This window comes from Seriola dumerili, unplaced genomic scaffold, assembly GCF_002260705.1.
Source record: "Seriola dumerili isolate Sdu_G_001 unplaced genomic scaffold, Sdu_1.0 BDQW01000665.1, whole genome shotgun sequence".
Taxonomy (NCBI): domain Eukaryota; kingdom Metazoa; phylum Chordata; class Actinopteri; order Carangiformes; family Carangidae; genus Seriola; species Seriola dumerili.
The window spans coordinates 1,303,180-1,330,351 of record NW_019174920.1 but is presented as its reverse complement, the minus strand read 5'-3'; the positions used below and the strand labels follow the sequence as shown (position 1 = coordinate 1,330,351).

The 27,172-nt window shown below is 42.6% G+C and overlaps 1 protein-coding gene across 10 annotated transcripts in view; it reads right to left on the bottom strand.

Annotated features, from left to right (window-relative positions):
- Positions 1-4,384: 4,384 nt before the first annotated feature.
- birc6 (baculoviral IAP repeat containing 6) overlaps positions 4,385-27,172 on the bottom strand; it is a 136,251-nt gene continuing 113,463 nt past the window's right edge. For all 10 annotated transcript variants that reach the window (XM_022765140.1, XM_022765149.1, XM_022765143.1 and 7 more), the window contains 7 exons: positions 26,573-26,683; positions 25,502-25,719; positions 21,817-21,978; positions 19,069-19,146; positions 16,000-16,188; positions 7,638-7,772; positions 4,385-5,588 (listed from right to left, as the gene is read on the bottom strand). In XM_022765140.1, the coding sequence (XP_022620861.1) occupies positions 5,409-5,588; positions 7,638-7,772; positions 16,000-16,188; positions 19,069-19,146; positions 21,817-21,978; positions 25,502-25,719; positions 26,573-26,683 (1,073 nt within the window). In that variant the 3' untranslated portion in view covers positions 4,385-5,408. The remainder of the gene's footprint in view (positions 5,589-7,637; positions 7,773-15,999; positions 16,189-19,068; positions 19,147-21,816; positions 21,979-25,501; positions 25,720-26,572; positions 26,684-27,172) is intronic.

The window sequence follows — 27,172 nt, the reverse complement described above, 5'->3', positions numbered from 1 at the left end:
TCATGAAACTGCAGTGTCCGGTTCTGCAGGAATGCCTGATTCACTCTGGGTCACATTAAGCTGCCGCACAGACCTGAGGGTTGGTTTATTACAGGAGGACAGTCTCATCTGTGAACTGTGGTTCCCTCACTGACACTGTGAGATGTTTCATGAGACCAAACCATAAGTATTTGACACCACAGATGTTCTGTAGGCAGAGAACAGATTCTTACTGCAGCATGGGGGTTTGGTTCTGGTCTGACCAGTGCAGAACTAGGGTCAGGGTCTTGTTGGGTCTGAGCTCTGCCTCACGAGCGGGACACCATATGTTTTATCTTCGGTTATCTATGAATTTATTGGCTATCTTAAATTAAGAAAATATTGATATTAAAAATATTTATATCAAATAATAACTTTAAAATGAATTCAAGTCCTCGGGGCACCAGCCTAAAAAACATAGGCAAAATAGCCAGTAGTAAATTAAAGTTGAAGGATTGGAGTTCTACTGAGTAGAGGTTGTCACTGTTCATCCATGTGCAACATTAAACACACCAGTAGTTATACTTAAAGACATTTATTTACAATGGGACAGAGTAAAACACAATGTTTAATCTAGTATATACAGGTGTGTGTGTGTGTGTGTGTCGGTGTGTATGGGGGTGTGTCTGTGGGGAAACAGACAAAGGCAAGATGGCTGATTCAAAATGTTGCTGTGACCACATGACCTGAACAATGAAGACTACACAAGATGGCGATAAATAAAGAATATCCCAGCATGCTTCTGTTCCATAGTGTGTCTTCTGACATGCCAACATCTTCTTGTCAGATGTGGTCTGCAGTTTAATGCAGATGTTTCAGAAATGACGACACATCTTCCTCATCATTTTAGATTTACATTGTATAATGTTGCTCTCACATTTCAGACTGGACCTCCACTGTGGATTTGTTTTTTCATGAGTGGCTCGTGGTTTTTGTTCATGCAGGTGACGCGCTATTCAGTTTATTCAGTTGACAGGCGGCAGCGATGCACCAACGAAGGCAGAGAAGAAGATGGCTGTAAACAGCCTGTAAGCATGGACGTAAACAATACTTCTTCTCTTCTTTATAAAGAAGAAAATGCATTCAACACATATATATGTGTATATATATATATGTATATGAGTTCTGCTTTAATGTAAAAAAAACATTTTGTTGGTTTACAAGAAAACTCTATGAGGCACTTTTAAGCCCTTTTCAGAAACAACCTGTTTGCCACTGTCACCAATATTTTCATAATTACTGTAGAAAACTTTAAGTTACAGTAATGAGAAGAACTAGTGACTGTCACATGACACCATGGGAATGAGTTACACAATGAGAAAACCTTATCCCCGGAGGACTGAGATGCTGCTGAAAGCTCCAGAAAACACTAGTAAGTGGACCATGAGTTAACATTTTCCTCCCAGGTTGAATGTGTGTGTGTGTATAAAACACACCTCACAGGTGTATATATCTGAGGGAGGTATCAGTTTCCCCACTGGGGTAGCCACGCGTTCTGAGTGACTTCTGATCCTTGGATGTTGGCTTGTCCATCTGAAGCAGAATTCACCAGTGTTGGATCTGAGTTATGTCTATAGACTACATCCAACAAGAGACTGATGCTCACAGAATGACAGGTTCAACTTAAAGAAGAAGAAGAGAAGCCAGATGAAGGTTGGCAGCTCAGTCTTTGGTCAGATGAAACCAGAATATTTAGTCTGGATCAGATGTGGTCCAGTGTGGTTTGGTGTGGACCTGGTCAGGACCAGCATAGTGACTGCACAGTGCTGGCTGTAAAACATGGAGGTGGAGTGAGCAGCAGGTGGAGGAGAGATGCTGTTTATACATGGTGCTGTGAACGCAGGTTTACACCAGATACTGAAGGAAGAGACGAGTCCCAGCATCAAGAAGACAACGACCTGGTCAAGTCTGTCCCCATCCTGAATCCAGTAGAAAACCTTTGGAGCATTTCAAATGTGAAGGGCAACAAACATGGATCAGAGAGCAGCTACAGAGACTCTGAAGAAGCTGAATGTCTCTCCACAGATCAATCAGACTGGTGTCATCAAGATGATCCAGTCTTTCTTCAGACATAAAGGTGGACACACAGAATATGAAACTGTCCTCAGATATAAAGGTGGACACACAGAACATGAACTAATAAAAGAAGAAAATCTCAGTGATGAAGGTGAACTGGCTTTTCTTTGCCTTAAACATGGACGTTTCATTAGTCAAATATTTCTGAATTAATTCAGTCAAGTTCAGACTCATCTAAAGGATAATTAAAGTAAACAGGAAGCAGCTGATACTTCTGTTAAAAAAGACATTTCAGGTTTTGATTATTGATAAATTTGTCATTATGGATTATTTATTGTAGATTGATGGACTAAATGGCAGTTTTATTCATTTAGGGTGATTAAAATTGAGTCATTGTTAATGTTATTAATTACACCTGTCTTTCCTGCTTCTGTAAGTTCAGTAACTTTTCATCTAGAGCGCCACCTGCAGGTCCACATCATTCATTTGTCCAATCATTTACCAAATACCTGCTAAACTAATACACTTCTCAAAAAAAATTAAGGGAACACTTAAATCACACATCGGATCTCGATGAACGAATTATTCAAGTTGAAAATCTTTACTGATGTACATTATATAATTTGTTGAGAACAAAATGACGTAACAATAGTCAATGGAAACCAAAACCATCAACCCATTGAGAAGATCAGGGCATCAGTGAGCTCCTGGACAGTCTGTGGCGGTACTTGGAGGCGTTGGATGCACTGATACATAAGGTCCCATAGGTGCTCAATTGGATTTAGGTCAGGGGAACATGAGGGCCAGTCAATGGCATCAATGCCTTCGTCATCCAGGAACTGCCTACACACTCTGGCCTCATGAGGCCGGGCGTTGTCCTGCACCAGCGTAAGGTCTGAAAATTAATCTGAGGATTTCTTCAGGGTACCGCTGGCTGTGACATGGAGGTCTGTGTGACCCTCCAAGGATCTCCCTCCCCAGACCATCACTGACCCACCGCCAAACCGGTCATACTGGATGATGTTGCAGTCAGCGTAACGTTCACCACGGCGTCTCCAGACTCTTTCACGCCTGTCACATGTGCTCAGTGTGAACTTGCTGTCATCTGTGAAGAGAACAGGGCGCCAGTGGTGGACCTGCCAGTTCTGGTGTTCTCTGGTGAATGCCAGCCGAGCTGCAGGGTGCTGGGCTGTGAGCACAGGTCCCACTGGAGGATGTGGGGCCCTCATGCCACCCTCCAGGAGTCTGTTTCTGACAGTTTGGTCAGAAACATGCACACCAGTATCCTGCTGGAGGTCATGTTGTAGGGCTCTGGCAGTGCTCCTCATGTTCCTCCTGGCACAAAGGAGCAGGTACCGGTCCTGCTGCTGGGTCGATGCCCTTCTACGGCCCTGTCCAGCTCTCCTCGTGTAACGGCCGGTCTCCTGGTATCTCCTCCATGCTCTTGAGACTGTGCTGGGAGACACAGCAAACCTTCTTGACACCGCAGGTATGGATGTGCCATCCTGGAGGAGCTGGAATACCTGTGCAACCTGATTGGGCTGCAGGTACCGCCTCATGCTACCAGTAGTGACAAGGACACTAGCAAAACACAAACCTAGAGAATCAGTCAGGAAGGATCAGGAGAGAGCAACTGTCTGTGGTCACCACATGTAAAACCATTCCCTTTTTGGGGCTTGTCTTGCTTTTGCCTCCATTGCACCTGTTGTCACTTTCATTTGCACCAAAGCAGGTGAAACTGATTCACAATCTCTTGTGCTTCCTAAATGGACAGATTGATATCCCTGAAGTTTAACTGACTTGGTGTTATACTGTGATGATTTAGTGTTCCCTTCGCTGTACTTTGTGTTTTCTGCTAATAAGCAAATGTAACCATGCTAACATGCTAATGTTGTTAACATCTGCTGAAAATCAGCATTCTGGTATTAGCATTGTTAGGATACTGACGAGCATTTTCCTTAGTCTTGCTGAGTGTTTAAGATCTTAATAAATAATATCTTATTACTGTGATGTTTATTTAACCGTGAATATTGAATATATTTAATATTAATGTTAATATAACCATGAATATTTGATATTATTGAAAAACATGTCTGATTTGAAGCAAAGTTTTTAAAAAGAACGTGGATTTTAGAAGCCTGGTCCTGTCTTCTGAGGTCGTCATTAACTTTATAAAATAACTACAACACACTGGAAATGTAGGATGGATATGGATGTGTGTTTAACTCCCTCCACATCTGACTGAAACCTCAGGTGCTCAGTGTCTCTTCATGGCTTCCTGTTCCTTACGCCGCCCAATGAGGAGCTGACGTCCTGTTAAACGCAGAAAGAAGCATTCGCACAATCAATCTGTACTTTCAAGCTCCATTTAATGTCCTAGCAAAAGGAGTATGTGACTGTTCTAAGGAGTGAGCAAAATAGAAAGTGCATTTTTTTGTTCACTGGAGTTCAACATAATAAAAAAAGATTAAAGCAGTTTTTATGTCAAACGGAGCAGAATTATTAATTTGTAGAAAAAGCAAAGAAATCAGTAAAGGTACTCTGGAGTATTTGGTGGTATGGTGTAGATCAAAGGCACATCACAGCTTTGTATCTCACTGGGGATTGTTGCACACGCACAGAAAACACACACACACACATGCACAAGCTTTCAAAGTACATTTCTGATGTGGCTCTGACGCTCAGTCTCACGATCTACAGTCACGGTCATGGAGAAGTGTTTATCCAGAGCATGGTGCGTTTTAATGTGGAGCCTGTAGAAGGGAGAACAGAACATGAGGAACGTCCATGTCAGCCTTTATTCAGTGGATATGATCCTGGAGAAATCAAATGAAGCAGGTGATGACCAGAGGGGCTTTTATCTCAGATTCTATTACGTGTGATTTCTTTTCTCACTCTTTTTTTTTTTTTTTTTTTTTTTTTTTTAAATAGTATGACCAGTCTATCCTTGGTTACAACTGTTCTCACTCTAACAGTCAAAAAAAAGGAAATTAACATTCAGTAAACATTCTTCTCTAAAGGTAGTTTCCCTTATATACTCTGTAATCTTCCTCTTCCATTATGTATACATAAACAAGTTTAATAACATACCAATCAGTGGTTATTTCACAATTGGAAAAAGCACAAAATGTTTACACTCTTGTACAGGTAAATAAAAGTTTCTGTTGACTGATTCAGTAAGAGTGTAGCATAGTTCAGAGTTCGTCTCATCGTGTCTCCTCCCCTCACTCTGCGCTTCTGCCATTAGATCTTTACATACAAATATTGACAAAGTGGTGGCTTGTGCTCTGAAGCCATTGAGTCTTTTCAAGAGCAATAATCATAAGGAGGAGAGGGGAGGGTTGGAGATGCTGGGAGGGGGTGGGGGTGGGGACTCATAGCTGGCCCTCGCTGCAGTGGCCGTCCTGACTGCTGCCAGGCTTCTCTGCGTCCTGACTGGGCAGCTCTTTGAGGATGAGGGCGGCACTCTTCTCTGAGAACTCGTCTCCATCAGGCTCCAGACCGTCGGGGCAGGGCAGCTTCAGAAACTCCTCCCTCAGCTGAGCCGTGTGTCTCTGCAGGGACCCCACACACACACACACACACACACACACACACAGAGACAGAGACAGAGACAGAGACAGAGACAGAGACAGAGACACACACACACACACACACAGACACACACACACACACACACACACACACACACACACACACAGATTATGAACCAGTCCAACTCAGCTGCTACAAGACAAGTCTGATGATATTCTAGATTTTCTCATGAACTTTCTCAGTGCTTTCTGACCACGGCTCTCAGCTCCAGCTCCACTGGTTCCTACAGTCTTCAAAAACATTTCAGATACCTGGTTTCATTTCCTAAAACAGCTGCTCACTGTGTTGGAGCAGCACGGAGGTGTGTGTGTGTGTGTGTGGGACTGAGTTTGTGTCTAGGGCTGGGTTAACATGCTACACTAACATGATGAACATGGTATACATTACACCTGTGTAACATCGACATGCTAGCATTGCCTGTGTGATCATGTTAGCATTAGCATGGGGCTCTAAGTACAGGATCACAGAGCTGCTAGTATGGGAATAGACAAGATTGTGAGGGTCAGGTAGACCCCAACACAGGTCTGCCCCACGGTGGTCTGAGGGGGTTTTAGTGGACATCACTGGAGTCTGTGGCTCAGAGGGAGACAGTGCACCAGGCTGTGAACCTGCACACAACACTTGTTGGAGGGAAACATAAAACTGGGATATTTAAAATCACCAGACCCATCCTGAAGAGATGAGATCATAAACTTTAAACCCCACCTACCACCTCCTTCTACATCACAGTCTGCTGAGAGACGGTCACTGATGATTGGCTACATGAGAACATACAGAAGATGGCGAATGGTGGACAGTGGAAGAGTGTATACAGCTAAACATCTCTTATTCTCTTATAGACCAGTTTATATGGTTAGAACTCATTCACCAGATCTGGGCAGGGAGAAGCCCATAACCTCAGACAACAACACTGAGGCCATCTCCTGCAAAATGTCTCTGACCTTGATCATATAATCATGTTTTTTGGGGAATTTTTGCCTTTATTCTGATTGTCACAGTGAGAGAGAGAGACAGGGAAGTCAGCGAGATAGAGAGAGGATGACATACAGCAAAGGGCTACAGGTCGGACTGGAATTCGGGACACTACAGGTAGGACTAAGCCTTTGTGGTGCTCTACCAGGTGAGTCAGCGAGGCGCCCCATTATATCATAATAATGCTTATAAAATGAAAACCGGCCCTGCTGACACACAGAAACGTTCCTTTATTTTCAAACACTGAAGCTAAACAGCAGGAACCCAGAGTGTTGTCTTCAGTGATGTGCAGCTGTGTTAAACATCTGGCCTGAGTGGAGCTGAATTATTTACAATGGGGATTAATTGTACTTATTCACAGCCAGAGGGAGAAGAGAGGAGCCAGAGACACTCAGTGTGTGTGTTCCTGTGTTTGACTGTGTGTGTTCCTGTATGTTATGAGCTTCTGTGTCTCAGGGGGAAGTTGGCTGGGGACATGAATTAAGACACAAATTGTGTGTTTACATGCATTGAGGGAACCTGCTCACTGCTGGATCCCTTTTGGTAGCAGACAGTCTCATCTGGCAACATCAAACCAGATGAAGGACATACGACCTCTCTAAATAAACCCTCATAAAGTCGTGATATTTACTGTTCAGGACGCAACACAAAACACGACTCAGTTCTCCAGCCTGATGCAGACTTGTTGTTCATCAAAAAATATTCACAACCTCTTCAAAAAGTTCAGTTTGTGCATTTGTGAATGAAAACCAAGTTTAAACTGAACAAAGAGGATTCTCCTCTTCTGTTACAGTAGCTGAGTCAGAGGGAGGCTCTGTCACAGACACTGTGTTGTTGTGTTGTGTTGTGTGTCTTTTCCAGCTCTGTGGGCTACACAGTGCTTCTGTGGAGTATAGTGGGTGGAGCTGTGGCAGCACAGGTGATCAGCTGTGACTCAAGGAGGAATGCACAGGTGTGTCCTGAAGCTTCCGCAGGGAGTCTGATTACTGACATTAGGCTGACTTTACATGTGACTGTTGTGTGTGTCACTACCTTACCTTCAGTGCAGCAGCATGGTGGGACATCGTGCGGCCGACCCTCTTGTCGCTGCTGTACTGCTGGATGTCGACAATCCACTCCTCACACTGAGACATGATCTCTGTTCGCTTCAGGTAGAAGTGTTTGTGGATTACCTGCAAACACATGACAGCAGATGTCAGTCACATGACAGCAGAGGTCAGTCACAGGAGAGCAGAGGTCAGTCACATGACAGCAGAGGTCAGTCACAGGACAGCAGAGGTCAGTCACAGGACAGCAGAGGTCAGTCATGTGGTCAATCAGGACAAAGAAATCCTAGTCACAAAAATAAGTCACTGTGACAAACCTCTTGGTTAGAAGTTACACACCTTGTGTATGAAGCTGTGTGAGTGTGAATGAACCTTCATGGAGCCCCTCCCACTAGAACAGTGTGTTTGTATTAGGTGGTGTATATACAGGTGAACAGGTGTTGGCTTTGTGACTCAGTTCATTCACAAGCTTCTGGTCAGTCCTCCAATAATCCTTCGAGCTTCATGTGACTGTCTCTGTGCTCTGGGGATGTCCAAACTGAAATCTCAACAATCAGATGATTGGCATGAAATTTGATGAAGATATTCGTGTTGCTCAGAGGATGAATCCTACTATTATCACTACTCTGTGATCCCCTGACTTTTATCTCTAGCGCCACCAACAGGTCAAAAATATTTTCAATAATCCATTGAAATATCTCAAGATCTACTGGATGGACTGGCTCAGGTATTCCCAGGTGATAAACATGCATGTTCCCCTGATGACATGTAAAAATGTTGGTGATCCTCATAGCGCCATCACCAGGTTCAAGTTTTTATTTATTATGAAATGTAACTGGTCACTATGAGTTAGATTCACAGTGAAAAGATGACCTGGTTTATTAGAAGGGGTGCATGATTAATCAAAACATTATCAAAATGGCAATATGGCCTAGTGTAATATCCAAATCAATAACTGCTATTTATGATAAAGGTCAAATGTTTCACAACAGAGCAAAAGTGAAGCATTGAGGCCTACACATCATGATCTCAGACATAAAGGAACATGTTAGTTTGGTACAAGACCCAACAAAAATCACATCAACATTATTTTAAAAAATTTTTCACTGGAAGTGAAAATACAAAAATGGTCATTCCAACTGAAATCATGACTCATATCACAACTGCATTATCTGACAAAATAATCAGAAAATGATTGTTTTTGCATATTGCTCAGGCCTATTTATGAGGTCAAGTTATTTGGTTGCATTACTGTATAAAAGTGTAAAGAAAACAACTCTCGTCAGTTATTTCAGGTCCAAAATGATGATATTTCAGATTTTAATGAGTTTAAGATAGATGTAATAATTAGAAATCTGTGCGGGATGGTGCTGAACATCCTTGGACAGAGCAGGTGGGCTCGTGTCTTTCATCTCTGTCGCTCTATTCACTCCCTCCACTATTTATCTCACAGACACACAGCATACAGATTCCTCTGTCACAATGAGAAGCATCAAATAGAACAACTTCTCTCCTCATATCTCCATCACTGAGGAGCTGTTTATTATCACTAATGCTTCAGACGCTCTCTGACATCATGTGTACAAGACTCCGCTCAATGGATGATGTCAATCATCTACACCCAAGTCCCCCGCTTTCCTGCCCCTCCGGTCGACTTCCTAGCAACAGTCGCCAGGGCAGAGTCATCAGTATTCAGCAAGCGCCATGGTGAATGTGTGTGTAGCTGCTGCTCCTCTGGTGGAGGGAGTGAATTAGTTACTATGGAGGCTGCTGATTTGCTGCTTACCAGGAGAAGGGAGGCAGAGGGGCCACAGGGAGGGTTTGGGGGCCGCTTTTAATCTCTTTCCTCCTCCTACATCTCCCTCTGCACACTCCATCTTCATTCCATCTATGTCATTACTTCCCATCTCTTCCTCTGTCTATTGTTCCTCCTACCCGATCCCCCCACTCCCTCAGCTGCTTAAGTTACATCCAGGGAGGTGTGTGACGGGCCCCAGCTCAGAGGGGATGTTTCAAGGTTGCAGATGTGTGGTAAACAATGTTGAGATTGGCTGATGCTGAAGCTCTCTTGAAGTGGAGATGAGGTACAGAACCCTTATACAACCCAAGATAAGAGAGATGAAGACATTATGTGCAGACATGTTCATACATGTGCTGGTTTAAACAGGCCTTTTCCCTGGGGCTCCATGTGGTCATTGATCACAGCGTGAAGGAAGCTTTATATGCAAACCGTCTCTGATCATGAAGCAAATGTCAGATTAGGGCGTCTTGACAAATGACCCTTCAGGAAATACGTGTCTCTAAGCACGTGTATACACACACACACACACACACACACACACACACACACACACACACACACACACACACACACACACACACACACACACACACACACAGGTACATGGAGAAGCATACACACTGACTGCAATTGTGAGCTCAGTCTGTCTGAGACGTGGCCTCTGATGGCTGCCAGAGAGACTCATTGACCTTTAAAGTAATGCTGTACACTCATTAGTCCACAGGGCAAGTGAGGGAGGAAGAGGAGCGGAGGAGCGGAGGTGTGGAGCCATTCTACACATGCGGGGTCAAGGACGAGAGTGAATCATGCAGCCATTAAAAAGTTCCTTATACTTGGTTTTCTGTATTCCATCAGTAGAGTGTCAGTACCTCAGGTACCGGCCCAGCTGACCCTGACCACAGCCCTGACCCACTCCAAGACTGGAGCATAAATATTTCTACCTCTGATGTCCAGTGGTTCAACACCTGCAGCTTAAAACAGGTTCACACCAGAGTCACACATGGCTACTCCACATCACCGGATCTCACTGAAACAGTAACCCACATAAATTATCATTTCACAGACAAGATACATGTATGAAGACGTAACATCTAAATATGCTGTGGACACCAGCTTGTGGTGTATCTATATACGTTTATACAGCTACATCCACACAGAGACTTTTCTTATATCAAAAAAGACAATGACAGTAATAACATATTATTCTAATGTTCTATAATATCTCAAAACTGACCTAAACATTACGCAACCGAATAATATTTAATTATATAATAATATATCTGTGATTTCATGTGTTTTTCAGTAAAAACATCAACAGAACCAACCGAGGTGGTGTTATTGGAAGTCATAATCTGCATATGTACAGTATGAGACTGTGAGTACAGAAAAGTACGGGAAGTTTCTATCATGACTTTCCATGATGCTGAGCTGTCAACACCCTGGATACTACATCCCCCCAGATACAGCTACACAGTTTACTCTGAATAGAGCTACAACAAAAGCATCCAGTGAGCAACAGCTGTGTGTTGATGAGAGAGGTCAGAGGTCAGAGGAGAATGGACAGACTGGTTGGAGCTGACAGAAAGGCTACGGTCACTCAGATAACCATTCTTTACATCTGTGCTGAGCACAAAAGCTTCAGAGTGAACACGTCCAACCTTGAGGTGGATGGACTACAACACATCAAGTTTCACTTCGTGTCCCCAAGACCAGAAACCTGAGGCTGCAGTGGACACAGACTCACCAACACTGGACAGATGAAGACCTGGTCTGATGGATCAGGATTTGTGCTGAGGCAGCAGATGGTAGAGTCAGAGTCTGAATCCATGGACCAACCTGCCTTGTGTCAACAGTCCAGGCCTGTGGTGGTGGTGTGATGGTGTCTATCTATCAGTCTATCTGAGTATTGTTACTGATCATGTTCATCCCTTCATGGCCACAATTCACCTTCTTCTAATGGCTCCTTCCAGCAGGATAATGCTCCATGTGACAAACTGGTTTCATCAACATGACAGTGAGGTCCGTGAACTGATTGGCAGCAAATGATGTGATGCATCATGTCAACATGGAGCAGAGTCTCAGAGGAAAGTTTCAACATCTGGTGGATCCATGACATGAAGAACTGAAGAACTGCCCAGTGTTAGTGTTCCTAATAAAATGTCCTAATAAAATGCGCACTCTTCAAGAAAAGGTAACACCTGGAACCGGCTGCTTGGTTACATAAAGACAGAATTCCTCTAAAACTAATCAATAATGCAGTGATACAGACTCAATGGAACAATTCCCTTTGAGGACAGCTTCCTAACTCTGTGCGTGTGTGAGAGTGTTAATGTGATAATGTATGCAGTGAATGGGAAGGATTGTGTGTGCATCACACATCTATACTTGAGAGATAAACGTGAGCGTGTTAGGCAGCAGTATCTCTGAGCAGCTGTGAAAGGTTCATTGAGTGCAGCTCTCAATCTTCAGGAGTAGAGCCTCTAGACGTCAGCCCGACAATACATGAGGTAGATTCAACCTCACTGCTGCTCACACGTTTGTTTCGGAAACAAAAGAGATGGTAGAGAGTCACAGCGCACAAAACGTTCCTCAAAGACTGAGAGAAGTCATGGATGCACATGATAATCCAGGAGGAAAGTGAGAGGCTGATGTGACATGTAACAACAGCGCAACAAACATGAGTGTTCACATGAGTGATCCGTCCTGAACTGTGCAGGAGCTCTGGGGTCATTTTAAGAGACACATTGTAGCAATGTTCAGAGCAACATCGGTTTCCTGAAGTAGTGAAGTAGCTCTTTTTAGAGTTATATGTTGCTTTGAGATCTTTGATTTCCATGACTACAGCAGCACGTTGGAATGTATACGGGTGCTGTAGCACCCAGGTTCAATCGCCACTGCTTAAAGTCCCTATTGTACTCATGCATTAACACAGGAGCCGGTCTGTTGTACTGTAGCAGCTGCAGGGCGTCAGACACAAAGTGACTGAAAATTAACTGACCCAACATGTTCCACCTCACTGGAGCTCCACGTGCTACAAGCTTCAACGTCAGTTACCTCGGTGCTGTCAGACACGGTACCAGCAGGAGGGACGGCTCAGACTAAACAATTACAGAGCACACCACTCAGTTCTGAAGCCCATGGCCGCTCTGACAGAGGTACTGTCACGGAACATGAAAATCATCAGTATGAAGACATGACACCTGTAAGTGAGGATGACAGTGCGACCACTGATGGTCAGCTCACTGACTGACAGGAGACTTGTCAAACCAGTTCTGTCTCTACCAGCCGCAACAGCAAAGGTTGATGTGAAGGTTTCTGATGAAAATGTACAGCAGAATCACACAGAGGTGGATTGGCTCATATGGAGGGCATCTTCTAGGACAAGCTGAGCTGCTCTATTGATTTTCAGTCACTGTGAGAGACAGGATCCACAGACATGGAGGGATGGTTGCAGGGAGCCACATGTGTTAAGATGTAGTGGTTTGCAAACAGCAACAATGCTGTGAGCCATAGAGTGAAGAGCGTTCAGACAGGTCACTGTGAGCGTGACTCTCACTCCCATTCAGAAAAGTGACACATTTCTGTGTCAAGATCCAGAGTGCTAAAGATGCTGCCTCATGAGAAGTGACAGGACTAGATCAGGCAAGTCAGAGGTGCGACAGTCAGAGGCATCAGCCCGGCTACAGCATGGACCACCACGTCAGCACTTACTGCTGCATCTCCACAGGCAGGGACAGAGGATGCAAACCCAGATACGGCACGTTCAACAAAGCATACGGTTTTACGGTCTGACTGTGCTGATAATTAGTGTATAAATTTGTGAGTTATGGCTGAAAACATGTTTTGTGACGTCACAATGACCTTGACCTGTGACCACCAAATTCGAATCAATTCATCCTTGAGTCAAGGGGATGTTTGTGCCAAATTTGAAGAAAATCCCTTACTGAGATATTGTGTCCATGAGGATGTCATCATGGAGGCCTTAAAACAGTTCCTACACAGCTCTGGATTCAGGTCTTCATTGAATGTGATCACTTGACCCAGAAGGATCCAGGAAGCACATGTTAGAGTTTTGTCCATGTGCCTTTTGTTTCACCCTCTTTACACATCACAGTCATTTTTACGAATATATTCATTTCTTAAACCTAGCATCAGGTGACTGATGGTTTGGTCTCCTTGCAGCAACCCTGGACTAGATCAAACATGATAAATTTGTTTCTAAATGTTAAGCAGCAGAGGGGGGCAGCTGTTGGTCGATGTTTGTCCTAGCTGACGACTTAAAGGTGCTAAAAGGCCAGTGTTGAGAAAAGCACATAGGACCATCTCACAAGCTTAATTGAATTTCTGTGTGGATATGTGTGAGACTGCTCAGCTGGGTGGCATCGACAAGTCCTGCTACATCCCCTCAGTATCTCTCGGTCCATTCCACTGGCTCAGTGATGTCATGGATCCAGCATCGCCTGCTGTGCAACACTTAGATTTCAACTTCAAACCCTACAGAAACAGCAGCGGCTGTGGGTTCATGGAGAGAATAATCTACATCATATAAAGAATCTAATTCACAACATAAACACATATCCTGTCCAAACTATAATGCATCTGAAAACCTATGACTGTTATCAATATCTAAATAAACTGTAAATAACTTTATTCAAAGTTTAGGTGACTGTTGACCTCATATGCCATAATGACAACTTAAGCCACCTCAGCTGTATGTAATTAACATTAATGCAGTGAGTTGGCCAAACTACTGAATAAGACCAGGTCAAAACCTAGTATCTGTCTGCACCATGTATGGTCAATGATTGAGGAGGTAGCTGAAAGCCGTTGTGGAGCCACTGTAAAAAACTGACATCATTGCATCATATCATCATTCAGTAGTATCAGCTGGTTTCAGTCTTGCGTCAGCTTGTTTCAGTCTAGCGTCAGCTGGTTTCAGTCCTGTGTTGGCCGGTTTCAGTCTAGTGTAAGCTGGTTTCAGTCTAGTGTCAGTCTAATGTCAGCTGGTTTCAGTCTTGTGTCAGATTGTTTCAGTCTTGCGTTAGCTGGTTTCAGTCTAGTGTCAGCTGGTTTCAGTCTAGTGTCAACTGGTTTCAGTCTAGTATCAGCTGGTTTCAGTCTTGCAGCAGCTTGTTTCAGTCTAGCGTCAGCTTGTTTCAGTCTAGCGTCAGCTGGTTTCAGTCCTGTGTTGGCTGGTTTCAATCTAGTGTTAGTCTAGCATCAGCTGGTTTCAGTCTAGTGTCAGTCTAATGTCAGCTGGTTTCAGTCTTGTGTCAGATTGTTTCAACCTTGCGTCAGCTGGTTATAGTCTAGTGTCAGCTGGTTTCAGTCTAGTGTCAGCTGGTTTCAGTCTAGTGTCAGTCTGCAACACGAAACTGCATCATTTATCATATTTTTGACATAGAGACATGTTTGTGATTATTTTTGAAATATATTTGGAAATTAATTTACAGAAGGTAACCCCAGTTTAAATCTCAATATTGGTCTAAAGAATTGAGAATATATATTTTTTCCTCAACTTGTTCCAAGAAAAACAAGATTTGCAATGTAATAACTCATGAAATGTGAGTTCAAAATGTACCTTCAGAAATCTTTTCATGTTTCTCTACGGTCTGTGTTTTTCTCATGAAATCCTGTCAAGGTGATTGGATAACTTTCCCTCTCTCTCCTCTTCCTCTGTTCCTCTCTCTTGACATTTCTGAATGAATCTTCTCTGGATGAGCAGGTTGAAAGACTGTTATTTTCCAAGGCACTATCTGTCTCACCAGACCATTTAAAGGATGGCAGGAAAGAGGAAAACTGTGAGGAAGAGAGGGAGGAAGAGTGATAGGCCAACCTCCAGACAATGTCATCTACCAAGGATTTAATACGAGGGGAATTTATAATTAGAGTGTGTCCCCAAACAGCCCTGAGGGAGGAGAGGTGGCTGTTTTTTCCCTGGTTTGGTTTCTGGACTGAAATAGGTGGAGAACGTCATGAAGGGCAGACGTGTGCTGCTCATATATCATAGGGATAATTCTGTGATCATTTAAACTGTTGATGACCAAAGTGGTAAATTCAACAGGCTCAGGGTTCATAGAATGAACTGAGGTGAAGGTACAGGTTCATGTACTGGTTCTGGAACAGGGTACTGACATATTCAGGTTGGATCTAGACTGGTTTAAAATGTGTGTTGCAGGTCTGAGTTGGTTGTAAATGTTTATACTAGTATTAAACATCAGATTTTACCATGAACAATTTCAGTATCAGGATTACTAATAACTGTATGCAGACTGATAATCCTGTCCTCTTCTAAACTCCACTCTCTCCTCTCCTGATCCACACACTGACTAGGATGAATAAACCCATTACATTAGTGTTTTAGCTGTTCTACTACCATGTAGTCCCACCTTATTCAAACTCTTTTTTAAGCAGGTTTTGTCAGCCAGGTGAGAGGCCACAGGTTTTGTCAGTGATTAGGTCTCCGTTCATCAGACTGAGCAAGTTTTTCATGCCAGCTCACAAACGCTGTGTGATCTGAAAGGTGTGAATGAGTGATACAGTGATTCCAACCTCTTTGAAGCATGGTGAGGGGTTGCGCATCTGCTCCAGCATGGCCCATTTGACGGTGGCCTGCCGGATGTTGCCATCATATTCCCGTGAGCTCTGGGTGCCGCTGGGAGTACCACGGGAGCGTTCATACCCTGGTTCGTTGAAGTAGGGCTCAGCCACCAGGATGAGGGACTGCACCGACACTAGCACCTACAGCAGAGGGACAAAGGGAAGGATAGTTTAGGGCACTGAATGCTAAGAACTTCAATGATGTGTAGAGAGTGGCCTGGTTTGGTTTCCTCATACAATCCTGATTCACTGGTGAATCAGCCAGACATCCCCTCAGTGTCCTCGGTATCCAGAGCCTCTGAAACGATTTGGCAGTGGTGGACACTTGAGACAGAGTCTGACAAAGGCACAGAATATTTTGGCTCCATAAAGATATGTCCTTCAATATATCTTTATTAACAGCCCGATTAATGACTGGGCCTGTCTCAAGGAGACTGAGGACATCCTCCTCCATTGGCCTGTCTGTTCCAAGCCACTACATTACCAACAATGACGATGTTGGGCTTGGAGGCCTGCCTGCTGGCCCCACCATGCTGGAGCTGGATCAAGCTGAAAATGGATCCCAGTGAACTTCAACTGACGTGATATGTTCGTCTTTAACTGGGTTTCTACATCTCAGAGCCAATATCCACCACTTGACCACTTGATTCCAGCCCACTCCTTTTGTCTCTTATTCACCCACCCCCTTTTTCCATTATTGATCTGCAGCGTGCTAACTGGAATGATAATCAATGGAGATATCTCTATGCACTCTCCAAACCTGCAAACGAGGGAATTAGAAAAAAAAAAAAGAGGAGAGATCCATTTCCAAGGGCTCTGGCACACATGTTGTTGGATCAATACATATGGAAAATTAATGCAAATGTGTGCACAAAACAACCAAATAATGCTGAGGGTGTGTCAACATGTTGTGTTCATGAATTTGTGTGTTTATCCAAAAGCCTGTGCACCACTTTGGATATCCACACACTGTCCAAGCCCTTAAGGCTTTAGATTTAGACTGTACAAAAAGCTTGGTTAACAGAAATATCCCCTTACCCACAAAAATGAAACTATTATTGAACATTTCAACAACTCAGCTAAAAAGAATTAGTAAAAGTAAATACTTTGCCTGGAGTCAATGACAGTCTTATGAAAAGAGAAAAGGGGTAATGTAGTGGAAGGTGCTATTATCATGACCGACCGTGGCGTTGCAGTGTTCTGATTAATGGCGGCCATGTTTTAGGACTGATCATGCCCATTAATAACAGAAATGTCCCACAAGGCTGTTAAGAAAATTTAGTGTTGACAGTCAAAAAGTAGATGTGACTTCACTGTTTTTAACATTAATTAGCAAAGAATCCATCAGGGTCGATTTGACTTCTGGTCCAAGAGGCTTTTTTGTAGAGCACAGTGAGCTGGACTTGTGTCTCACATTTCAGGTCAATCGGACCTATGGTGTGAGTGGCATGGCCTTTATAAGATTGAGTTATTGGGCTTAAATCTGCTGTGGTTCAGGAGGTAGAGCAGGTCTTCCACTGATCAAAAGGTTGATCCCTGCTCCAGTCCACATGTCTAAGTGTCCTTGGACAAGATACTGATACTGAACCCCACATTTCCCCTGGATGAGTGTGTGTGTGAATGGGTGAATGTGCCATCATAAATCGCTTTGAATGGTCGATAAGATTAGAAAAGCTCTATATAAGTGCAGTCCATTTAATGGCTGATTGGCTCATGTTTCTTCGGAGGCACTGGCTCATCATCTCTAGTTATTGGGCCAAGTTTCATATTTCCATCTCATTCCAGCTCAAGGCAGAAGCCGACAAATAATAACTAGCGTGACACTGCATGTCAATAAGTTGTCAGATGCTGGGTATGTGTACAGGTGGAAGTGAGGGAACATTGCACGGTAGCCAGACACCGGATGTGATGGTAGCATTCATCCACCTGTGTAGCTCTGACACCTGGGTTGCTCTGACACTTGTGTTGCTCTGACTAGCTGCTGTGATTTCTCCTGTTGGGAGAGGACATCATCGTCAACAGGAAGAATGGTCCTGAGTTAATCAGTTTAATTAGCCAATCACAGTCAGCTTTGTCAACTTCTGGCCAGTAACTGGTTACTATGGTGACTTAGCGCCCCTGTGAGAGGGAGAGGGGAAAAAAACACAAACCTCTCTATATTCCCACAACAGTTTTAAGGCTAAAAACTTTTAATCATGTACTCATCGTGTTTCATCACGTTTACCTCAGTTCAGATATGAGCAACCAAAGTCACAGCACCTGTCTCCTAAACATTCTTAACATTAGAGCTTTAGTTTCCAGCTGCAAGTGTGTAGGAAGAGTACCAGGACAAATCACACACAGGGACATGAGGGGACACTGTTCACCAAGTTTCAGTATTGTAGCCTTTTTAGTTTTTGACATATTTATCATGTTTTATCATGTTTCGCTCATTCCCCATAGAAAACCAAAATCATAAAAAAATTCATATAAAATCAGCTGTTACAGATATCTACACCAAACATCATACCACCTGTCTCCTAAAAATGCTTAACATTTTAGCTTTGGAACCATGTTTCTAGCTGCAAGTGTGTATAAGTCGTAACGGGACAAAAAACTTATGAAAGAAAAATAACTAGAATATGCATTAAGAGAAAATGTGTGTTACTGCTGCAGCTGCTGAAGCTGCTAAGATGAGTGAGTAAAAACAGTTCACTAAAAAACAGATAGCATCTGGGCTAAAGATGCAATTGAAGTCAACTGATTCTAACTTCAAGACGAGTGATGTGTGTGAACAGGCATAACCTGGAGGTTCAAATGATATTGGTTTGTGTTTGGTTTGATTAACACTGACACAGCAAAATAATAACCTGACTTTAAGAAGGATCCTTCATGTCAGCTGTCGAAACACAAAGCCCATTAATACAGAGCCGCTGGCAGCGTAATGACAGGGCAGTGATAAACTGTAGCCTGTGACAGGGACTCAGAGAACAGACCTGCTGATCCGCTCAGACAAGTGACTCCGTCATGATGGATCCTCACCTGTAAAAAGCTTGAGGTCTGTGGGTTCCATTTCTCCTCTGGTCTCCCATGCCATGTGTTGAGGATACTTAAACATACCTGAATGCACACACACACACACACACACACACACAGACACAAGCTCAAGAAGGAAAAAAAAAGAAATCAGCTCAGGAAAATGACACTTCATCTTCAGGTGTTTGTATAATCACTGTTCCTCTCAATATGTAGTTTACATTTGTTTAACCTTAACATATACACTCAGTTGCTAGCTTATTAGCCATACCTAGCTCAAACTATTGCAGTCACATGAAATAAATCCTTAAATAAAGTTCAGTTTTCTAGAAACTGTGAAAGTGTTGATTCAACTTCATGATCATTTTGGACGTTGGAGTTTGTGGTTCTGTTGAACTGTGTTGTATTTTACTCACAGATGTTTCTAGTTAATCAGTGAGGGCAATAGCCTCAACAAAACCTTTGTTCCCTCTATGAAAGTAGTAATAGTAGTAGTAGTAATATTGGAAAAACCATCATACATCCTTCCAGTTGCTGAATTGAAAGATACATATATAGAAATAGTGAAATATTCAAACTGTAGATTCATGGGTGTTTCCTTGTACCAAATAGAAATATTCTCCATGTCTTCATTTCATTGGTTTCTTTTGACACTTTAGGATTTAATGACAAATCCACTGACAGGTCATTAAGGTGAAGGTGTTTAGATCTTTTGATTTTAGGATCTTTTACCACTGCCTTTAATGCATTTTGGGAAGGCTTGTCAAAGCAAAGTCAAAGGTATTTTGCTTGTTCATGGTATAAAAATAAAACTATGCTTATAGAGCTGCAGGGATGATTTATCTTTGTAGGCCAATGTTGAAGTTAGCATCACCCTGCTCCATTGTTGCCTCTGAGCCATTGTCCACAGTACTCCTTAACTTGTGCTTAATCAGACATTTATTTGCCTGTTTAAATATTTGCAGCTGCTTCAGATCACTGTTTATTACAACCTGTTGGCTCAAAAAGACCTCCACTCCTCAGCAACAAGCTGAGGATCTGCCACAGAGGATCTACCTCTGTCATGCACCCTCATCAGCTTTGCTGAATGGAGGCTTCTCTCTATCTCTACTACTGATGAGGGAAGTCCCATGTCTTTCTTATAGCAGTTGTCTGGGCTCATTATGGAAATACATGTGGACTGTCAGTGGTTGCCTAATGAGCTGCAGCAGACTGGGTAAACCTTAGAACCTTAACCCCAACTCCTCAATGGACAGAAGCTATACATATTCAAACATGTGTGAAGGAGGCACCCTCAGGAGGGTTCATGTCCAAATGTCAAGTTTAAATAAAACTCTGACAGAGTTGTGAAGGTCTCAGATACATTGGGTTAATTTGACACTTAACACCATGATGAGTGATTGATGGACAACCTGGCACCCACTCACTGTGAAGTCAGTGGAGATGTCTGAGTCTGACTGTAAGTCAACATCTCTATTTTCACTTTCTTTATACTCACTGCATGCAGATATGTCTTCTCGTTATTTTCAGAAATGTTATCATTTGGATTTTTTCTACACAAGCTGCAAAAATATTTTCTTATAATGAAATTTAAAATTGAGTGTTAGCCTTGATGTCCACAGGATTTCAACACAGCAGTTATGAATGTGCAGAGCAGAGTGTCACTACAACTGAACCCTGTTTGTCTTCTCACCTACAGAAATATTCTATTTTCATTCATCATTTAGTCAAATTTAATTTTCCATGTGTGTTCATGATGTATGAAAATATTTAATTTAAGTCAAAATTAGCTAATACAAGGCAGATATGGAAACCTCCGATTGGTGTTTCATGTCTCCCGCCCTGTGGTTGTGTATTTAGTCATATCAATACATGCACAACCACCATAAAGTAGTGTTAGTTAGCTATGAAGTTGGCTGATATAAGTATAGCAGATTCTGAGATACTCTTGAACAGAATTGTAATCGATGTGTAAACAGTTTATTTGGTGATAGCAATTTTTCTGAAATAAAAATACGTATGAATCAAAGCTATAAAATTGTCATTTTCTGTTAAACAATGTAGCTAGGTAGTGATGCTAACAGCATCATAATAAATCTACCGTATACTGATGACAGAAATAACTGATATGGTAGAAAAAGTCTTTCTACCTTATCAATTATATGAATGTATGAATGGATGGATGACTCTGACAGAGACCTGGGGAAACCGTGCTCTTATGAAATTGACCATCATAAAGTCCATCTCCACTGAATCTTAATTAGAATCAGAACTAATTGAAATTGAAGTGCGATTCCAATTTTCAGTTTTATTTTCCAGTTTAGTTTCTCATTCAATCTCATTATAATTATGATAGTGTTAAACTTTAGGAGCAAAGAGGAAATTATTTGTCAGAGGCATTTTTGATTTTTGATCCATGAATAAAAAAAAAATAAATAAAAAAAAAGCATTTTATTATGAATAATTTAAAACTAATATTAAAGCTATCTCAAAATGTTGCTAAAAATAAATGATTTTTATATTGTCAATTGTAGACTTCCATACAGTGATACTGCTGCACTAGAGAGGATAAGTCTGGTGTCTGAATATAGATAAAGTATATATACAGTGTGTGCAGATTATTCTCAGAGTCATAACTTGGTTCAACACTGAATTATGGGAAGTAGAGCTGTGAATTTTTTTTAATGTCAATCAAAAAAGGATAAAATCCCCAATTACATTTACTTGACTGACAATATTAACATTAAGACTCACTTTCCCGTCATTGTAGAGGTTGGGGTTAAAGCGCACGCTGTGTCCACCAGTTGTCTCCAGATTGACCAGTGGAGGAGAGTTGGGATAGTCCTGGGGAAAATACACATCGAACTCGAAGCAGCCGTTGGCGTACGGGGTGTCGGCCGGCCCTGTGATGAGAACCTGTGAACACAGAGTGGAGAGGCTTTCATACAAACACTGTGAGAAAGGACAGCGATTAATCACAGCTGAAAGGGTTGATTAAAGAAAGCTGGATGCATTGATATCAGTAAATATGAATTAAACAAAGGGCACAATATTAATGGAGAAATGGTGCTGACTCTGTTTTAGGTTTTCATAACAACAACAATGTAATTAACAAACAGACTTAAGGGTGAAATTAGCAGCTGTCTACATCCTCATTGAGCTAAATCTAATTCATTTCCTCACTAAATGAGATTTGTTCATTAATCAAAGAACACAAGCAATTAAAACACAGCCCTGAACCTATACAGAAAACCAATAATATAAAGCTGTAATATTATTTCTAATAGCAGGCAACTCAAAACCCCAGAGCATAATTACTGAAGAGACTTTGAGGATTTAAGGTTTAAGAAATGGCTGCAGAAAAATATTTTATTCACAAGCTGTGTGAGGAAATGAAACCTGTAGAACAAACAGGAAGCTGATACTGTGTTTATTAGTTTCATACTTTGGACAGGTAGAAATGTTCACGGCTGGTGCAGACCACACGCTAACTGTGACTGATCACAAATCTTAAACCAAACTCAGGTCAAGATTTTACAAACTCAGGACGGTGACATTGTGTCTTTGTATTTGGGGCATTCTGTTTGATCAGTGCATGAAGAACCTTTTACATAGAGACCCAGACTATCTATTCCACAGTCCCTTGCTTCCCTTCTTTCCTCATGCTCTCTCCTACTCTGGAGCATCAGGGATTTAACCAGTGACAGCCGCATTAACTGGCTGTTTCTGCAGCAGAACTAATCGGTAAGAGTGACTTGACTCAACATTTAGACCGAACGAGGGAGGGGTGTGGACAAAGTCCAATTGCAAAAAAGGATAGTGTCCTTTTGTCCACAAACAAATTGTACTGAGTGAAATTTGATACTTGTTTGAGTGGAGACAGAGCTGGAGTTCTGCAACCAACCATCCAGACAGAGACAAGACACTAGATGTACAGTATGAAGGAAACACAAGAAATACAGGAATACAGCACAGATGTGAACTGTCCTATGTTAAAACCACATAAGGAGCTGCGTCGGTGAGCACATGTTAAGGTGAGCAATGTAATATCATGAGATAGGAGTTTACAGCTCCGAAACATCATACTGGTAACTTCTCTATGTTTTACAGTGATGGTGATGATGATGATGATGATGATGATGATGATGATGATGATGATGAAAAAGAAGTGTGTGCTCACACGTATCTGTTTAGCCACTGCAGTGTGTTACACTCGACAAAGGTTGAGCCAGGTTCTAGGGGACCACCTGTCTTTTGCTGGAGCCACTGAACTCACTTCATTCAAAACAATGAGAGGGCCTCAACACATCTTTACTATGACATCCTAGCACCTGTGAACACCTTAACTCATGTGACTCCAACAACTCATCAGAGGCCACGTGGACTAATGACAGTTCTATATCAGTTACTCACCAGGTTCACCCTTCCAGAAGAAGCTTTTTAGATAATAAGTCCAGTTGCCTTCTACCTAGTTAGCTTCTAGATCTCCTAAAGACCTGGACAGAGCAGGACTTCAAATGATTACATTTCAGTGCTGTTGACCAATAACCAGTTGTCTTGATAGTGCTGGCTTCTGACGGGACAGAGAGCCAGAGTCCAAACAGAGGAAGCTATCAGAGCTTTTTAGTTGTGCTGCACCATTCAGAGTAGAAATTGTTCTACAGAAGATCAATGGTCTAACATGTTACTGGTTAACCCACCAGCTTCATCATTTCAGTCAACAAGATTCTGGCTCCATATGTTTTGCATTGATGAGTGAATGTCACTTTGTGGCATGATTGCTGCTGAAGACCTGAACATCCAGACACAACACTGAAACTGTAACCTGTCTCTGATTAGATATAATGTGTCTGCTGGGTTTGGGCACATGAGCTATCCCTCCACAAACACCCTGTCTGTGCTGTAGAGATGGTCTAGTACCAGGACAGGTGAATGTGAAGGACACCTGGCAGGTAGCCTGGAGGAGGATGTGTTGACCCAGGTCTAAACCACCACCTCAGTCTGCAGCACTGTTGTCAGGGTTTGTAACACTGAGATGACTCGGCAGCTACACTTGCAAGATTTCTTGCGGGTGCTGGACACCGCTCATGCATTAAGTTTATTTTGACATGAACATTCAGATCCAACACTTCTGCTGCACTTCAGACCAAAGTCGGGTGAATCTGGTGTGGAAGCAGGAATGAAAGCGACTGTGCCACTGTGACAGCAGCAGCACAGTAAACGCAGCAGACTGGGTGCTAATGGGCACTAATGTGAAGATGCAGTGGTGAGGTAAGCAGATGTAGTGACCCCTCACAGATCAGAGATTTCCACCTCACCAGTCCCTGTCCCTCTCTGTTGATGCTGTTCTTGGGGAAAGTTTATAGTGGTAGATTATGAACTTGTTGGTGTATCACAACAATGCAGTGCTGTGACAGGACTGTTGGCTGAGGACAAAGATCATTCCTCTTATGCCCCAGTTTGTTAACAAAGCGGGTCTATATCAAGCATGGTTGGTCTGGTTTGTCATATTTACAGTCAGAATGTTTCTGATCTAATCATAAACAACACAAAGTGCAGTTGTGTGTTTCTGTTGTGACTGACATTGTTGCTAGTATTCCACCGTTTTATTCAGTGTGTTCTTTTGCCAACACTCAGCAAATCAGATAAGGATTTTGACATTTAGCAGAGGAGACTCTGTCATTAGTCAACTTGTGGGGTGAAGTCATTTATTAAATGTCACTGGAGGAATGAGTAAGAGCCATCAACAACAGGCTGTGTGGCAGTGACACAGTACAACAGCCTTAATGAAGACACAAACACATAGATGTGCTCATTCACTCCTCAAACTAGTGGTTTCTATTGATCACAGGATACAAACCAAACAGAACTACCGCACTCAGTCTGATGACATTATAACAATGACAGTGGACAGTTATCAGAACCTGTTATGGATGCCTGAGTTGTATGGTGATACACTGACAACCTGCTTCTCTTGGTTGCTTGTCTCTAGCTGTGTCAATTCAAGGGCCGCATCCTTCAGAGGACGTGGTCTCTGAAGGTGTGCTCCTTTGTAGCCATCGTAGACCACAAAGGCCGAACTGAAATGAGGCGGTCTGGTCTACACAGGATTTTCGCTTTGCGTCACCAGCTGTTCCCGCCCTTATTGTTTCATCGCAAAGCGTGGCTCCTGTCACCTGGCAACCTTGACAACAAGCAACTTTTTTTTCACAAAGACTTGAGGTTTTAAGACCCTTGGTTTTAACAGTTGTACTGTTAGCTGTTGAACTGAGCTGAAACCTAGTACTTACCGGCGCAGTGAATCATGGGATAGGTTGGACCATGAAGGATCCACTAGTTGACTTCACTCCCACACTACTGACTCACAACAGCTTCTCAGAGGGTCATGCTGTGGTGTCAGGCCTCACACAGTAGAGAAGTACTTGAAGTGGAACTTTACCTTCATGATGTCCAGTCTCTCCTCATCACAGCGAACGAAAACGCTGGACGAGGATGACAGGGGCAGAGAGGTGGACAGGGTGACGGCCTCCTGGGCAAGGCGGCGGGATCGGGCTGCGCTGTTGGTATCGCTGGCGTTCTTCACCTGAGACATGTAGTGGTAGTTGACCTTGAACATGAGCTTCCCGTCCTCATCCTCTGAGACCATTTCAAAGGTGTCTGGACAGAGAGAAGACAACTTGTCATTACTGCCTGTAATACTGTCTTTGTGCCTGTTGGTTACATAATTACCAAATCCAGCTGCAATTCAATCAAGGAAGAAATGCAAGATGGAAAAGCCATGTGAAGCTCTCAGTATACTAACTATACTGACAGTGTGCATGTTTTCAACAAAACTCCTCTGTCTGATTGAATTACAGTTCAAATTCAGTGTGTTTGTTACTGTTAAAGTCTCTTCGGACAACATGTCCACTTGTGTGTGATTGTACTGGCCTTACTACATGATTAACCAGTACTAGAATACTAGCAAGTCACTTCTCTTATTTCTTGGCTGAAACATTGACAGTCATACATTCTGTCAATCACTTTTCGAAACTTTGCTCCCTATTCTAAGTGCTCTGTGGGGATGCCAGTACAAAGACACTAATGTTATAGTGCAGCCCTCACTCTCTACAGTTTCTCAATTCTGTCTGCAAAGTGAAACAACACTGTTTACACTCTTGTCACTTGTGATTACTTCAGACATCAAGCTGCTCCTAAGTTGATCGCAACACAGCAAAACCAGCGTAATTAATCACGACATGGCTGGACGGAGAGTGATGGACAAGACAAAAAGGACGAGCAGGATGAGGATGTAGCCTGAGTCTGCTTCCCCTTCAGGGCTCTGGCATGAAGGCATTATGGGTAATATCAGACAGAGAAGTGTGTGGATGTGGGGAAGAGAGGAACTCTACAGAGGGATTTTGGGTCATGTGTGCATGTGGAGTAAAACCAAAAGCATGAGCAGCACCAACAAGATATATGTATATAAATGTGCACGCACACACAAACACACATTGACATATAAACTCACCAAACTGCAGCTTCTTCATGACAGCTACATATTTCTCTTCTAGAGAGCGGAGGATGGAGAGGGGCTTGGGCCGGCTCGACACCTTCCTTGAAGACTCCACCAGCTTCCTCTCTGGAGCAAAGATCACGAAGAGCAGTGTGAATAAAGTGCATGCATGTACACAAATAAGCACTACAGAAAGCCTGTGACCATCTTAACTGAACCTGCGGAAGTGATGGATTAATTACTTCTATGTAAAACATGTTTTATGTTACACAACCCTGATCTGGACCAGTGGAAAAACTGATTTAAAATTTCAAACTAACCTGCTGTTTCTTCCTTCATAATAACACTCAGCATGTTCAAGATAAAGTGTGTCACATCCCCACTAATTCTACATGTCAATAAAGAATAATTATGATTCATTATAATTTGGATCAACAAAGTAATTTCTGAGATCTGGGAACACAGTGACATCAAACTAGGTATGAAACAGGACCAGTGAGGCATTAGACTGTGTAAACAAACAAAATGTCTGTGTGAATAAGTGAATGGATATAAAGGATATAAAGATATATATATATTATACATGTATTATTTTAAGTTATTTTTTGGGCATTT